Raw genomic sequence first — 12,829 nt, 5'->3', positions numbered from 1 at the left:
GTGACGCTTTTTGGCAAACTACTAGTGACACCGTACGAAAAATGACTGAACTACAATATAAAGGTTAGTACACAAACGTCAGATTGACACGTGACAAAAAAATAGAATAAAAATGAAACAGCGTAACATTTGACTTTGTACACCAGCACGATAAGGATATTATAATAATCTCCCTCATCTTTAGAAAAGAGATGATAAGAGGCTAATTAGATATTCTTTTTTCCAATAATCGACACCAGTCAGTGTAAAATATCTCGCGCATGTAATTATCGAACACTGCATACCCGCCTCTATTCAGTACCTCTCTATCTTTCCCCGCAGTATTTAAATTTGTAAATTCGTGAACGTGGCAATGGGGTCGCAGGTGAGGCACAAGAAACGTCAAATTTACCTAAAGTTAGCCCTGTTTCGCTCCATCATTGCTTTCCACGTTAATCATTTTTCCCCCCTTTCGTCAGGTACACGAATTCAACGTCGAGATGACCTGTTCCGGTTGTTCTGGTGCCGTCGAACGAGTTCTTGGCAACAAAGCTGGTACGTTGGTGAAACATAACCTTTTTGTACCTTAACGGCATAGACGTCGTACATAACTATCATTGGGTAAGTTCTCTGGAAATATAATTTTCCAGGCATCGAAAACGTGAAGATTGATCTGCCAGGGAAGAAGGTTTTCGTCACGACACCGCTCTCATCAGACGAGATATTGGGCTACCTGAAGAAAACCGGAAAATCCTGTACTTATCTCGGTACTAAAAAATGAGCGTTAAACAAATCGATCATTTAACAGATATCCCTGATATTTGTTCGTAATTTTCTTTCTTCTTTATGCTTTTTTGGTTCTTTTTGAATAGCCACTTTCAATTAACTAACAGTTTTGTAACTTTGTAATCGTATACATGTACCTTTTACTAACAATACAAGATTTTCTCTCCATTTTTGCGCATATTTTTATTGTGTATATTCTAATGTTAAGAATAATGGTAATAAAATAAATATCATCACATGTGTGTAAACACAAAAAATAAATAGCGGAAGACTAGCGTTTTCATTATATGGCATAACTTCAATTTGGGATTCACTCGCTACAATCTCACCTATCACCTCATAAAAACCTTAAGGTACGATTGAAAGAAAAGCCTCCAAGTTCGCCTAAGCATTATCATATCATAATTAATAAAGTTGGATATAAAAATAGATTTAGTATTGTGAGTGAAAAGGTAGCAAAACATAAAATAAGTAAATTTCAATCAAATTGTTAAAGCCCCAACACCCCGTTTAAGTCGCGTTCTGCCTGTCAAACTAAACATATACGGAATTCATTCCAAATTCGAAATTCAGGAAGATGAGACTCATCGGTACTTAATACTACTCGTTAATATTAAAAAATTCATACAATCAAGTTTTCAAGCTCTCTCTCGACCATGCCAAGCCTCTCTTCCATTAGGACAATCGTACTCCTCAGCGATTCAACTTGTCCGCTAAGTGCTTCTACAACCGTGTGACTCTGGTTTGGCAATTCACTTGCAGAACAAGTACTATGCTGATAAGGTGGAAATTTAGCGATGTGTCCTCTTTCCATCGGTCTTTGATTTCGCATATTTATCACTTCGACGTCGACTCGTCCCCCGGGAATATCGCGAAGGGGTCCTTTGCAGCAGCCATCTGAATCCCCGGAGTCAAATTCCGCCATAGATTCGGTTCCATACTGAAAAATTACGGATAATTCGATTTTAACGTCTATATCACGATGCTGGTCCCTTGGAAGCTGCTGACAGATGACTAATTTTGGACTCAAGACATTAAACCTCTTCATCCCTGTCTTCATCTACTTCTAATTTTTCCTTTTCATCGTCTGTTATCGTTCTGTTCTTGTCCTCCTCTATCTTCGATACATCGCTCTCGCCCTGTTTCATATTCAGCTTCAATTTAGCCCCTGGCGATATCAGTTGTCGAGGAGTTTTTCGGGCATTGTCATCCCTGTCGAAATTCGATTTCCATACCAGAAGTTGGCGGTCAGATCCGCCTGATGCGAAGAAATCACCATTCAGCGAAAAGGCTGCAGTTGTCACGCCACCGCTATGTGCTTTGAGGGTGTAAATCGGCCGACCCTCAAGTAAGTCTAGAACCTGGAATATGAAAACTCGATTACCCAAGAGAAATGAAAGTTCATGTTCTAAGGGAAACTCCATTGATAATGTATAATATCTTTAATCCTTAGCTTCAAAATCACTGTACCTTCATTGTGGAGTCATCTGACGCTGTGAGGATAAAATTTCCATTTGGATGAAATGTTGCCTTGTTCACTTGGCCACTGTGTGCTACGTAATGCTGCTGCAAACAAGCTGTTCGTAAGTCGTAGAGTTTAACACAGCCGCCAATGTTTGCTGATCCTAAAGCAGCTCCACTGGGATGAAATTCAACATCAAGCGCTGGCCCTAGAAAGATGAATTGTATTCTTAGGCAATAGCGTTATGAATACACAACTGTCCATTCTTAATCAGACTTCTTAACCCTTCGCGGTCGCACTTATTTGTTGTTCCGTAATAAATCTATGATTTCTGGGGATAAAAATGACTCAGTGCGACCGTGAAGGGTTAAAAATAAATATCAAGTACACAGACGTACACATACCTTTTACTTCATTAAACGTTTTTACACATTTTCCACTGACCACATCCCACAGCTTAATTGTTTTATCATCGCTGCATGAAACGACAAGCCTTCCATCGGGTGAAAATTTTGCAGATCTCACCCAGTTCTTATGTTCTGTAAAGGACATCAGGAACCTTCTTCTACAGACCATCCACAGTTTGACACTTTTATCGTCTGACGCAGTGACCAGCTATGGAAACGGAATAAAATACCAAACATTCAAATTCAAAGTAGAATTATAAAGATCAAGCAATTTTTGTCTACTTTCCCTCACCTTCTCACCATCTGGACTAAATCTGGCTGATCTGACGGCGCCCATGTGCCCTCTGAAGTCCAGAGACTCGCCTCTGATAGTTGGTATCCAGAGTCTGACCGAGCGATCCCTGGAAGCACTGACAACGATTTCTCCCGAAGGAGCGTATGCCGTGTCCAGGACGATGTCTTTGTGAGCCAGGAATCTGAAAGCTCGCACCCTCTCGTTGAAGTTCCAAACCATCAGCGTGTGGTCCAAACTGCTGGACGCGATCTGGTGAGTACCAGGATGGAAGCAAAGACCAGTGATTCCGTTCTTGTGTCCTTTGAAATGCCGCTCCACCGTCGGGTCGCAGGCTTTTTGCGCCATCGCGTTGCTCGGCCTAACCTTGAATTATGCGAGTTTAAAAGTCGGTTTACGATAATGTCACTGAACAGATGCGGGAAATATTTATCGGCATTTGACGGTAGGAATCTCAATGGCTTCAGGCAAAATGGATGGCCGTTGATTACCGGTAAAGTACTCGCATACCTGTCTTGTGCAATGTTGTACGGTGTGTCCGTATTCCCGCCTGTGGTTGTCACAATTTGAAAATTGAAACCGAATAATTTGGACTACGCTGATTAAATGACTGACTAGGCGAGTCGCAGGCATCCGGTTTGACTAGTCGCGCACCTACCGGCGCTGAAAACGGCGCGAGAGTACAAAATTTTATCGATTTCGAACTGTGTTGATTTTTTAATATGTCGTGTCTAGGGGGGATGGATGAGGTATAATATTCGGGATATTGTAAAAAATATTCAAAACTTATATTTTAAAAGTCATCTTAGCGAAATATTCTTGATACAGTACACAGTTGTTTGGTTTTTTTTTTTTTTTTTGTTATTTTCTTTTAAAATTTTCCATACTTTTAGGCAATTTTTATAACGTCGCAATATGTCTTTATCATTACTATTATTTATAATGTTATTTGTTGAGATTGTTCTTCTATATATGATACATATTTACTCTACATTATATCAATAATAATTGCTAATATTATTCAGCTTTATGCATTCCAAAAATATGCTAAATTTGTTTCTCTTTTCTTTCTTTTCTTTCTCTCTCTCTTTTTCTTTCTACCTCACAGTCGAGATGTGCGCGATTATTTAGACGCATACAAACCATTCGAACAGGACGCAAAGTTTGGAAACATTGTTCAACGTATGTCTATTGAAATAATTTCAGCATATTGTACATAATTACAAGATACTCAAAATGTTTTTATCGCACAGTTTGAGTGTTTTACCTAATATTATTTTATTTCCTTAATTTTGCTCTTAAATTACCTTTCAGTTATTTTACCAAGGTAGTACTTCTGTTATATTCTTTTTTGCTTCAATATTTTTCAGCTAATTACAGTATACAGCATAGTAGAAAAACAAATCAGTGGTAAGACGAACAGGTGAGATTAAAAAGAGAATTGATAATGACAGAAATTTCTTTCTCTAGTTTAATAACATAATTTAAAAGAAGAAGAAAAAAATGAATTTGGCTTATACACATCGCTAGGAACAATCGTCGATATATTTTCATTAAACTGGGTCGTTGAGGAGACCCATCGCAGCGTTGAGGTGACCCAAAAAAGAACTGTCAATCATAAGATTTATCGATACTATACTTTAAAAGCAGAAACGTATATAAAATAAATAAATAAACAAGATATACTTCGGTGTGCCTGCGATCTAAAAATGAAACCGTTTGCATCCAACATATATTAGGGCACAGTAAAAGAAGCATTACAGTTAAAATATGTTTACGCTTTACAATGAAAAAAATAAAATCGACAGTTTAGCAATGTCTGTTGTAGATATTTATAAGAGTAAAAATAGACAATGTCATAGTTCAGATACTGACTATTTCATGACTCGAGCCACCCCATCGCACATTACGTCACCATAATTTATGTACAAATGTTGTTTGCCTATTAGTTTCATTCTCACCTTTCATGTTGTTTACTTCAGATATCGTAATTGTATCATCGTTATCGTTTATAATTTAATTTCACTGTACACACTCGATCATTAAAACTACTAAGATTACTAGTAATGCTATTGTTATTATTATCATTATCATTGTCATTATCAATCATCATCATCATCATCATCATCATCATCATCATCATCATCATTACTATCATTACGGTTTAACCTTTAGCAGACCAGCCTGCCTCTTTTAGGAGTCAGTAGATAACTAGGAAGCTCCATCGAACGTGTAGATTATTTATATGCATAATTCGTACCTCTAAAAAATATTGAATTTCAAGGTAAGAATGCCAGCCTTCTACAGGTTGATAATCAAATTGTGTAAATTATAAATTTTGGTTATTTTTAAAATGCTTCAGAAATTACGAAGAATTCCCCAAGACAAAATATAATATTTAGCAGCAGGACAATAATAGTAATAATAATAACGATAATAATAAATTATTAGTACAGCAGAGGCTCGTTAAAAATTCAAAAACAACAACAACACAATAATAATAATAATAACAATAATAACAACAATATTATCAGGCACCAGTGGCTTATATTGACCACTGAAACAAAACTTTCTGTTTTCTTTTCCTCCCTTTTGCCAATATAATTTAAGATTATTTCTTTTCAATACCTACTGACGGTAGATAAATCGAGATTAGTTTTCAATTTTCGTAAACTATAAGGATTCATCATTTTTCCTTGCACATATGTAGTCAACGCTTATGCATTTGCAATCATGTACATATTACTGTATGTACGATACAATGAATGATATTCATTTGTCTTGTACACCGCAACGACTCGCTGTCATACACGAATAATAATAGTCTCATTTTCGCACATTCAAGTGCAGAGATCACAAAAATTTATCGCTGTACTCCTAGCACTTGGAATAACAGCAACCGCACTGACAATTTTTTTCTGATTAAATTTTTAATCATGGAACGCGTCTATTACAAGCTAATAATACAGCAGAGAATAAGGGCAGGGAGCATGGAATAAATCAATCCTAAAAATCTTAGAATAGGCGAGTTTCGCAACCTCTGTGTTTAAAATAAAAAGAAAGAAAATTTACGATGTGAACTAGAATTACCAATGTATCACTCAATTGGTGAATATTTTGACCAGAATTAACATATCGCAGAACATTGTGAGAAATATGTTCAGATTTGAAGGACCAACGACACATAATAAACGATAGACGATGATTCATTAGATATACACACGTATCGAAAAAAAGTCATAGAACTCAGTGGATCATGGGAAGCCTGAGATCTGGAATATATATTGCAAATCATGTATGTAATAACAAAATATTCCATTGATCAATCACGAAAGTAAGCACAATAAATATGCTTTTGAATCACATTGGTTTTACACTTTATCTCATTCATCTATTATTATTTATAATACATCAACGTCCTCCATTTTATTTGGTATTTCATATTTTCATATGCATAGTAATATTATACTCGATATTGAATAACAAATACTCAGTAGAGTTTGATTTCAACTGTTTTCTTCCTCTTCTGAAATGATATTGTGGCATCACGTTGTTTTAATTAATGTTATTATTATTGTTATTAATATTCTTATTATTAATGTTACTATTATTACTTCAATAACTGATTTGTCCATTCTCCAGTAGAAACAACAATTACTTCTATGTACTATTATTATAACGCTGCTTCTATTGTGAGAAACTATTGTTATTATTATCATAGGGTAAAAGTTTGCTGCAGAGAAGTGGAAAAATGTAATCCTGCGTTTTGTCAGCACTTTAGCGTACAAACATATTTTCCTTTACCGCACAAAACCATTCAATAATTGTCATATTACGAAAATTTACCATACATTACAATTTTATTATTATATGGTGATAAAAACAGTGTCCTATTATAATTGTTTAACGATAGAATTTACTCGTGTTTTATCCACTTTGTTTATTTATATTTTTTTTCCCCATTTTTAAAAAAAATTTCACAACGGAAAATCAGGACGTATTTCAATTCCTTGGAAGTTCAGTATTATTTCAAATAGTATTATGTTAAGTGTTTTCTTTATTTTTATTTTTTTGTTACAACGAAGGGATTGGTGCGATGAATAACGTCTTAAACTTGTTGCATTGCAGTTTACATTATATTCATCTGGTGCATCAAAGCACAGCGTTGATAAGTCTGTATGTATATATATAAATATATACATATAAAACATATACATTCAGAATTTAAGTTTCTTTTATCCTACCAGTGAGTATCCTCTTTCTTTGGAGTTCTCACCTTTTCTTCCTTCTTGATAAAAAGATGCTGATGATCCTCTTGATAGTCATCTGGGTAGTTACCGTATTGTACATTCGCTGAAGATTTACTAGGCTTTTGAATGACGCTTACTGGCGAATGGATTTGTTGTAGCTCTTCGAGTTCTTTCAGGGACTGCATAACCATCTGAACGTCGTTCTCCTGCTCACTGGGCGGCGCGATTACATTGCCGGTTGCCTCGTCCAACAAGTTCGTTGCCTGTTTTCGCTTTTCCGTCACAGTCCTGGGAGCATCGTCATTGTTGTATATTTGGCTCAAGAAATTCGTCGCTGCAACAGTTTCCTCGATCTGCCTTTGCTCCTGCTCCTCTTTCGACAGCAGCGACATCAGCGGCACAGGATCAAGCTTCAGCGCTTCCGAAACCTCGTACGCCTTCTGCTCCTTCTTGGCCTTTTTACTCTCATGGGATCTATGCCTGTTCTCTGAGCCCCGTTTCTCCCTTTTCTCCTTCCTCTCAGTCTTGAGCGTATCTGTTGTTTCCTTATCTCCGCTCGCCTTCTCTTCCTTTGTGTCCAAACTCTCATGCAATATCCGATGCTTTAACGGCAACGGCTTTGACTGAGGAGCTGCTTGAGTCGAGGCACTCGAGTGGTAAGAGACGGAAAGAGGAACCGTGGCCGCTCCATCATCTGTTGCGCTATCAGGGCAGGGAGTTATAGAAATGGTGTCGAGCTGACGTTCCTTTTTTAACTCCTTCGTCTCGCTGGTTTTTCCTGACTTGTGATAGTCGTTTACCGGCGTTATTGACAGCGAACTGCTCGTCAGATCCATCGGGTTGAATTTGTCCAACTTAGATTTGGGCGGCATTAGTTGCGCGGTTGGTACTACGGATATTTTCGCAACGTTCGCCACATTCGTTGTTGTGCAAGAAGTCGAGCTGTATTGACTTGTTGCTGGGGTTTCGCGTTTTGCATCCTTGGACGATTTCGAACACGATTTTTTATCCGACTGTGAACTTTGAGCAACGTTTGTGGTGTCATTCAATTTCGTACCTTGATTAGACGATAAGCAGTTCATCTGGATGTCCAATGAATTCATGGAGACTGATTTCAAATAATTCGTCGGCGTTTTGTTGTCTCTTTCCACTTGATTTATCACTGCCACTTCGTTATTTGCTGTTAAACGATCTCCTTTCATCATGGTCGACGTCATACCAATTGAGACAGACGTTAAAAGTCCTGGATTTGTGCCGGGCTGCGCAGAACCGTCTTTAAGCTTTTTTGCTTTCCTCTTTATCCTATAATCAGAAAAATTACCGCATGTCTAATTTGCTAGTTACTTTTTGAGGCAGGAAGGAAACACTTTATTTTCTTGGTGAGTTGTTTGTTGATTTGTTTCCTGAACTGTGGCATGCTGACCGTATTTCAGTATATTAGTTTATGGGAGGGGAAACGAGAAGAGAGTAGGAAGAACAGTAATCAGAAATTTGAATTGTCGAAAAAATCGTTTTTTAATAAATATATCAGAGTACCAGGATCATCAGTTTATGCGTCTAATGATACATCTGTGTATCTCAGGCCATTACATATTTACAATAGAGAATGAGGCGTTCAAGAAATATAACATGTAGCAAAGTAATATGTACGAAGATAAGGAAAGTTCACCTCGATTCTGCTTTTTAACAGTAAAACATAAGCATTTCTTTGTTTTTTTTTGCTTTCTTTCGTTTTTCATTTTCGAATGTACAAAATTAAATATTCAATTGTAATAACTATGATAGAATCCATTGATTAGCGGGGAAAATCCGGAGTAGGGCTATCCCAACACTAATCCAACTCAATCACCACCCTGAAAACACAGAACGGCCAAATGGTAATGCTCTAGACGCGTGTATTTCGATAAAGAATAGCGTACACAAGAGAATATTGTTCAGAGTTGGAAGTAAATTTTGAATTTTATTGGGTGATTGATTGAGTTTTTCCAAAGACATAATTCCAATTGACGGTCAATGATATTTTCTGTTGTACAGTTGCCGTGCAGCGAGTGCCAAACAATATTGCATAAATCATGTTTTTTTGTATCATTTATGCCATTTCTTCACTATTGGAATGAAAAGAAGTATTTTTATACTCACTGTAGTTGAGGATTGGAATACTTGAGCAAGGTTTGCAGTCGAACCCATCCCGGAGGCCAGAGCGATCGTACTCTGGCATCCATAAACGACGAGACGAAAGTTTCAACGGTTTCTTTCCTCGGTCTTAATATTTCAAAATACTCTTTTCGTGCGGCAGCAATCTCGGCTACTAATCTTCTGCAAAAATTACACATAGATTGACGTTATCAGTTAGAATTCGAAACGGTTGGATTCAAAACGAAATGCATAAACGATTTTACTTTGTTTCATCACTCCATGGAAACCTTCTTTGAGGAACTTTTGATTTCTCTGAAGACTTATTACCGCTGTCTTCTCCGTCGCTGCTTTCAACATCTGACGGAGAACCTTCGACGCCCCTGTAACGTGAAATTTTTGTTGTCATGAACAAGTATGAACTCAATTTTGAGGCCTTGTTGAAACACTAAGATGATAGAATATGAGAAAAATATGTGTATTCTGTAATAAACAGTGACTCGCATCATTTGCTGCTGGGACTAATGAATCTACCTAAAGTACCCAATGCTATGTGTAATCAGGTAACGATTTTGTTCAGACTTGTAGAATATCGACTAATTTTTATCCAGGGTAAAACAGCAAACTGGGTCTGTGTGTGCGATAATATTAATGCGACCATAAGTTTGATGATGATTGGCACAAAGTGTTGATATCACTGATAAAATCTTGGGAAAATCTTTACACCATCTCAATGTTGGTGAGAAGAAATTTATTGGTAAAAAAGAGAGACTGCATGTATTGTTTTATGTAGAAACTATCGAGATTGTAGATTCGTGATTCTAAACTCTCATCACTTTGGAAAAACATTTATGTCTTTGAATGAAATGAAGACACTTGTACAAATATATGTGATCGCTAGCAAGCGTGATTAGTGAGCAGCAGGAAGAATGTATAAGGCAAAAAAAGAAAGTTGCAGCTTGTAGGGGCGCCTTACCAACAGTACCGATATATCTCCCAGTACAATTGTGGGCTAAGAAATGAAAAAACAAAATATCGTTTGTTTCTTTCTTCTTTCACTTAAATTTCATCATTTGTTTCTATGTACTAATTACAGTTAATAGCTCGACTATTAAACCAATCAACAGATTGGGTTAAGTATCCGTATGACAATGGCGCAATGTATAATATTTAAAAAAATCAAATCATCTTTTGAAGTTGAAAACAGAAAAATAGACTGATTCTGATGGTTGATACAAATTTTTGAAAAGACAGTACTTTCTTTTTATCCATTATCACTAATCAGATCAGAGTTTCTGGATGAGCCCAAACATAAGGATCGACTTAATAACACGTATAGTTTGAGAGCTTACTTTTCGTCACTAACTCTCTGGCAGTCCCTCGTGTACTTGACCAGCACAGATGGCATTATTCTATCGATAGCTGCCTTTAACCTAAGGAAAAAATGTTATGATTTTTATACACAGTATACTCTCTATTTTTTAACAATGCAAAGCTAAAACACTTCGTTTTCACGTACATTAAAATGAAAGCACATACCTCTCAATTGGAGCTTTTACTTTGTCTTCGACGTTTTGGAGATATAGTTTTTTTGCTCGATTAACGAGGGTGGGTTTACTGCACGGTAAAAAATGGGCTAGATGTGCATAAGTTAGGAGTCTTACACCAGCTGAGTACCTCAAACGCAGCTTTCTTTCTAAGCTGAAAGTAAAATCGAAATGTGCAGTGAAGAGATAATTCAGCTTTCCATGGTAAAGCAGGTAAAAACAAGACACGTGCACTCTCAAACAAAGATAAATGATTGCGTGTTACCTAAAAAGATCAGCATTAATCAGACTATTGAAGAATTTGGTTTTTCCTTCTTTACTGTTCTCGGCATGAAGTTTCAATCTGTTTATTATTTCCTTCATGTCTTCAGTGAGCATATCTGGCAGGGGAGATTCTTCCTTGTCCATCGCTTCGTCGCAGTCGGAGTTCGAGCAAATAATACTTCTAGATTTACCGGAATCCATAGTATCGGAGCTTGACTGATCCTCGACTCGTGCTGCATTAACAACACTTTCTATAGTGTCGTCGATTTTTTTCATCTCAGGCTTTTTTACATCCAACCCATTGCTAGATGCTTTTTTTTCAAATCTTTTAATATCAAATTTTTTTTCCGATATACTTTTCGTTTTACTAGGTTCAATTTTATTGACTCTTTTTTTGTCACCCCCATCTTGATCGTCTAAAAATTGGGGAAATTGATCAAAATAATTCGGAAAAAAACTTTTATGTCTCATCAGAATTCATTCATACCTGCCAGCTCGCCGTCACGAATTTCCCGTTTAACTTTAAGTAGGTCTCTGACGACTGGATTTTTTTGCCTATTTAATATCGATTGTTCTTGTTTCTTTTTTTTCTTCAATATTACATCGTTGCTAGAATTTTTTTCTACATTATCATCGAGCTTGGCTTTCTGGAACAAACGATAAACAACATTGATGAAAACGATTTTCTTGACCTTGGTGATTTGTTGTGTAAATATTATTCTTGGATATGAAGGTCATAAACAAAAAACACTTTTTTTGTGTTAACGTTTCAGCCCGGATGGGGGCCCTCCTCAGAACAATTTATTTCAGAACATCTGTCATTAGCAGAAATTTTTTTTTTTTTTTATAATGTCCAACAGTTAGTTATCACAAAATTATCCTTCATATCCAAGAATAATAGTTACACGATAAACAACATTGATAATAATCGTTGGCTCATTTTATTAGGATATGTATTCTTTAGTCAATCCCCAAAGAAATTTACGATTTTTCCTGTACCTTGGGTTGATGGTCGCTACCAGCATCCTCAATTTCATCCTCTTCCGAGCTGCTTATGACACGTTTCTTGGACTGTTTAGGGCTGCTCGGTTCCTCAGTTTCTTCTTCGCTACTTGCACTACTCTCATCCTCGATGTTGTTGTTGTTGTTATTAATATTACCAATTAGTGAGTTTCTCTCCGAAGTTTTGAACTCGAGGAGACCAGAATTTATGTAGAAACCTCCTCTCACCGTCGTCACCTCTTTGGGTACAATTTCATCATACTATAACAAAAAGAAAATTAGTAGATTCAGAACAAAAAAGATATGCGCATACACATTCTACAGCTACAATTTACTCAAGCTGCAAAGTGTCAAACTCACCGCATCTGTATTATCAATAAATGAATCTGACTCGTCATATCCTGCCCCAAGGTCGACATAATCGTTGATTCCCTGATACATAAAATTTAAGTCAATTGGGGATTAATAATGAACGTTTTTTTCCTCGATGGAAAAAGAGAGGAAAATAAAATACTGAATAGCAGATTAGTGAATTAACGACGGCTGTTGAAAAAATACGAAATCAAAACTTACATATTTAGCTTCAAATCTCTTCGCCATCTCCTGAAGTTTCTCATCGTCATCGTCATCGTGTGGGTCCAGGCCATTGACAGTGTTGTTCTCATCGCCCTTTTTAGTATTTTCTTTTTTCCGTTTTTTCTGCACAA

At 36.7% G+C, this 12,829-nt stretch overlaps 3 protein-coding genes across 5 annotated transcripts in view; 1 reads left to right on the top strand and 2 right to left on the bottom strand.

The window, feature by feature from the left end:
- The first annotated feature begins 103 nt into the window (after positions 1-103).
- Positions 104-933, top strand: LOC107216860 (copper transport protein ATOX1). Its single transcript, XM_015654177.2, has 3 exons — positions 104-364; positions 459-534; positions 630-933. Exons 1-3 carry the CDS (start codon positions 353-355, stop codon positions 758-760), a joined length of 219 nt encoding a protein of 72 aa, XP_015509663.1. The 5' UTR covers positions 104-352; the 3' UTR covers positions 761-933.
- Positions 823-3,574, bottom strand: LOC107216858 (POC1 centriolar protein homolog A). 2 transcript variants are annotated; one of them, XM_015654175.2, is made up of 6 exons: positions 3,437-3,574; positions 2,927-3,292; positions 2,632-2,842; positions 2,236-2,435; positions 1,806-2,126; positions 823-1,705 (listed from the first exon to the last, which is right to left on the bottom strand). In XM_015654175.2, the coding sequence occupies exons 1-6, from the start codon at positions 3,557-3,559 to the stop codon at positions 1,388-1,390; spliced, it is 1,539 nt and encodes a 512-aa protein (XP_015509661.2). In that variant the 5' UTR covers positions 3,560-3,574; the 3' UTR covers positions 823-1,387. The 2 variants fall into 2 exon arrangements, with proteins under 2 accessions (XP_015509661.2, XP_015509662.1); XM_015654176.2 differs by having other exon boundaries at positions 2,927-3,287; positions 3,437-3,501.
- Positions 3,575-3,761: 187 nt separating this feature from the next.
- LOC107216857 (ubinuclein-1) overlaps positions 3,762-12,829 on the bottom strand; it is an 11,947-nt gene continuing 2,879 nt past the window's right edge. Inside the window, exons 2-12 of one of the 2 annotated variants that reach the window (XM_046737087.1) lie at positions 12,696-12,821; positions 12,483-12,554; positions 12,120-12,383; positions 11,608-11,767; positions 11,122-11,536; positions 10,849-11,010; positions 10,662-10,742; positions 10,286-10,321; positions 9,576-9,692; positions 9,316-9,492; positions 3,762-8,478 (exon numbers count right to left, since the gene is read on the bottom strand). In XM_046737087.1, the coding sequence (XP_046593043.1) occupies positions 7,167-8,478; positions 9,316-9,492; positions 9,576-9,692; positions 10,286-10,321; positions 10,662-10,742; positions 10,849-11,010; positions 11,122-11,536; positions 11,608-11,767; positions 12,120-12,383; positions 12,483-12,554; positions 12,696-12,821 (2,922 nt within the window). In that variant the 3' untranslated portion in view covers positions 3,762-7,166. The remainder of the gene's footprint in view (positions 8,479-9,315; positions 9,493-9,575; positions 9,693-10,285; positions 10,322-10,661; positions 10,743-10,848; positions 11,011-11,121; positions 11,537-11,607; positions 11,768-12,119; positions 12,384-12,482; positions 12,555-12,695; positions 12,822-12,829) is intronic. The other variant, XM_015654174.2, reaches the window with a different exon arrangement.

Source organism: Neodiprion lecontei, chromosome 4, assembly GCF_021901455.1.
Source record: "Neodiprion lecontei isolate iyNeoLeco1 chromosome 4, iyNeoLeco1.1, whole genome shotgun sequence".
Lineage (NCBI taxonomy): Eukaryota > Metazoa > Arthropoda > Insecta > Hymenoptera > Diprionidae > Neodiprion > Neodiprion lecontei.
This window is presented reverse-complemented; position numbering and strand designations above follow the sequence as displayed.

Bases quoted from the DNA above. Each gene is read 5' to 3' on its own strand.
- LOC107216860 (XM_015654177.2), top strand. The intron at 535-629 runs GTACGTTGGTGA...ATAATTTTCCAG, and splicing joins AGTTCTTGGCAACAAAGCTG to GCATCGAAAACGTGAAGATT.
- LOC107216858 (XM_015654175.2), bottom strand. From the start codon at position 3,559: ATGCCTGCGACTCGCCTAGTCAGTCATTTAATCAGCGTAGTCCAAATT. The intron at 2,436-2,631 runs GTATGTGTACGT...TCATCTTTCTAG, and splicing joins AACGTTTAATGAAGTAAAAG to GGCCAGCGCTTGATGTTGAA. The intron at 1,706-1,805 runs GTTTAATGTCTT...GTAATTTTTCAG, and splicing joins ATGAAGACAGGGATGAAGAG to TATGGAACCGAATCTATGGC.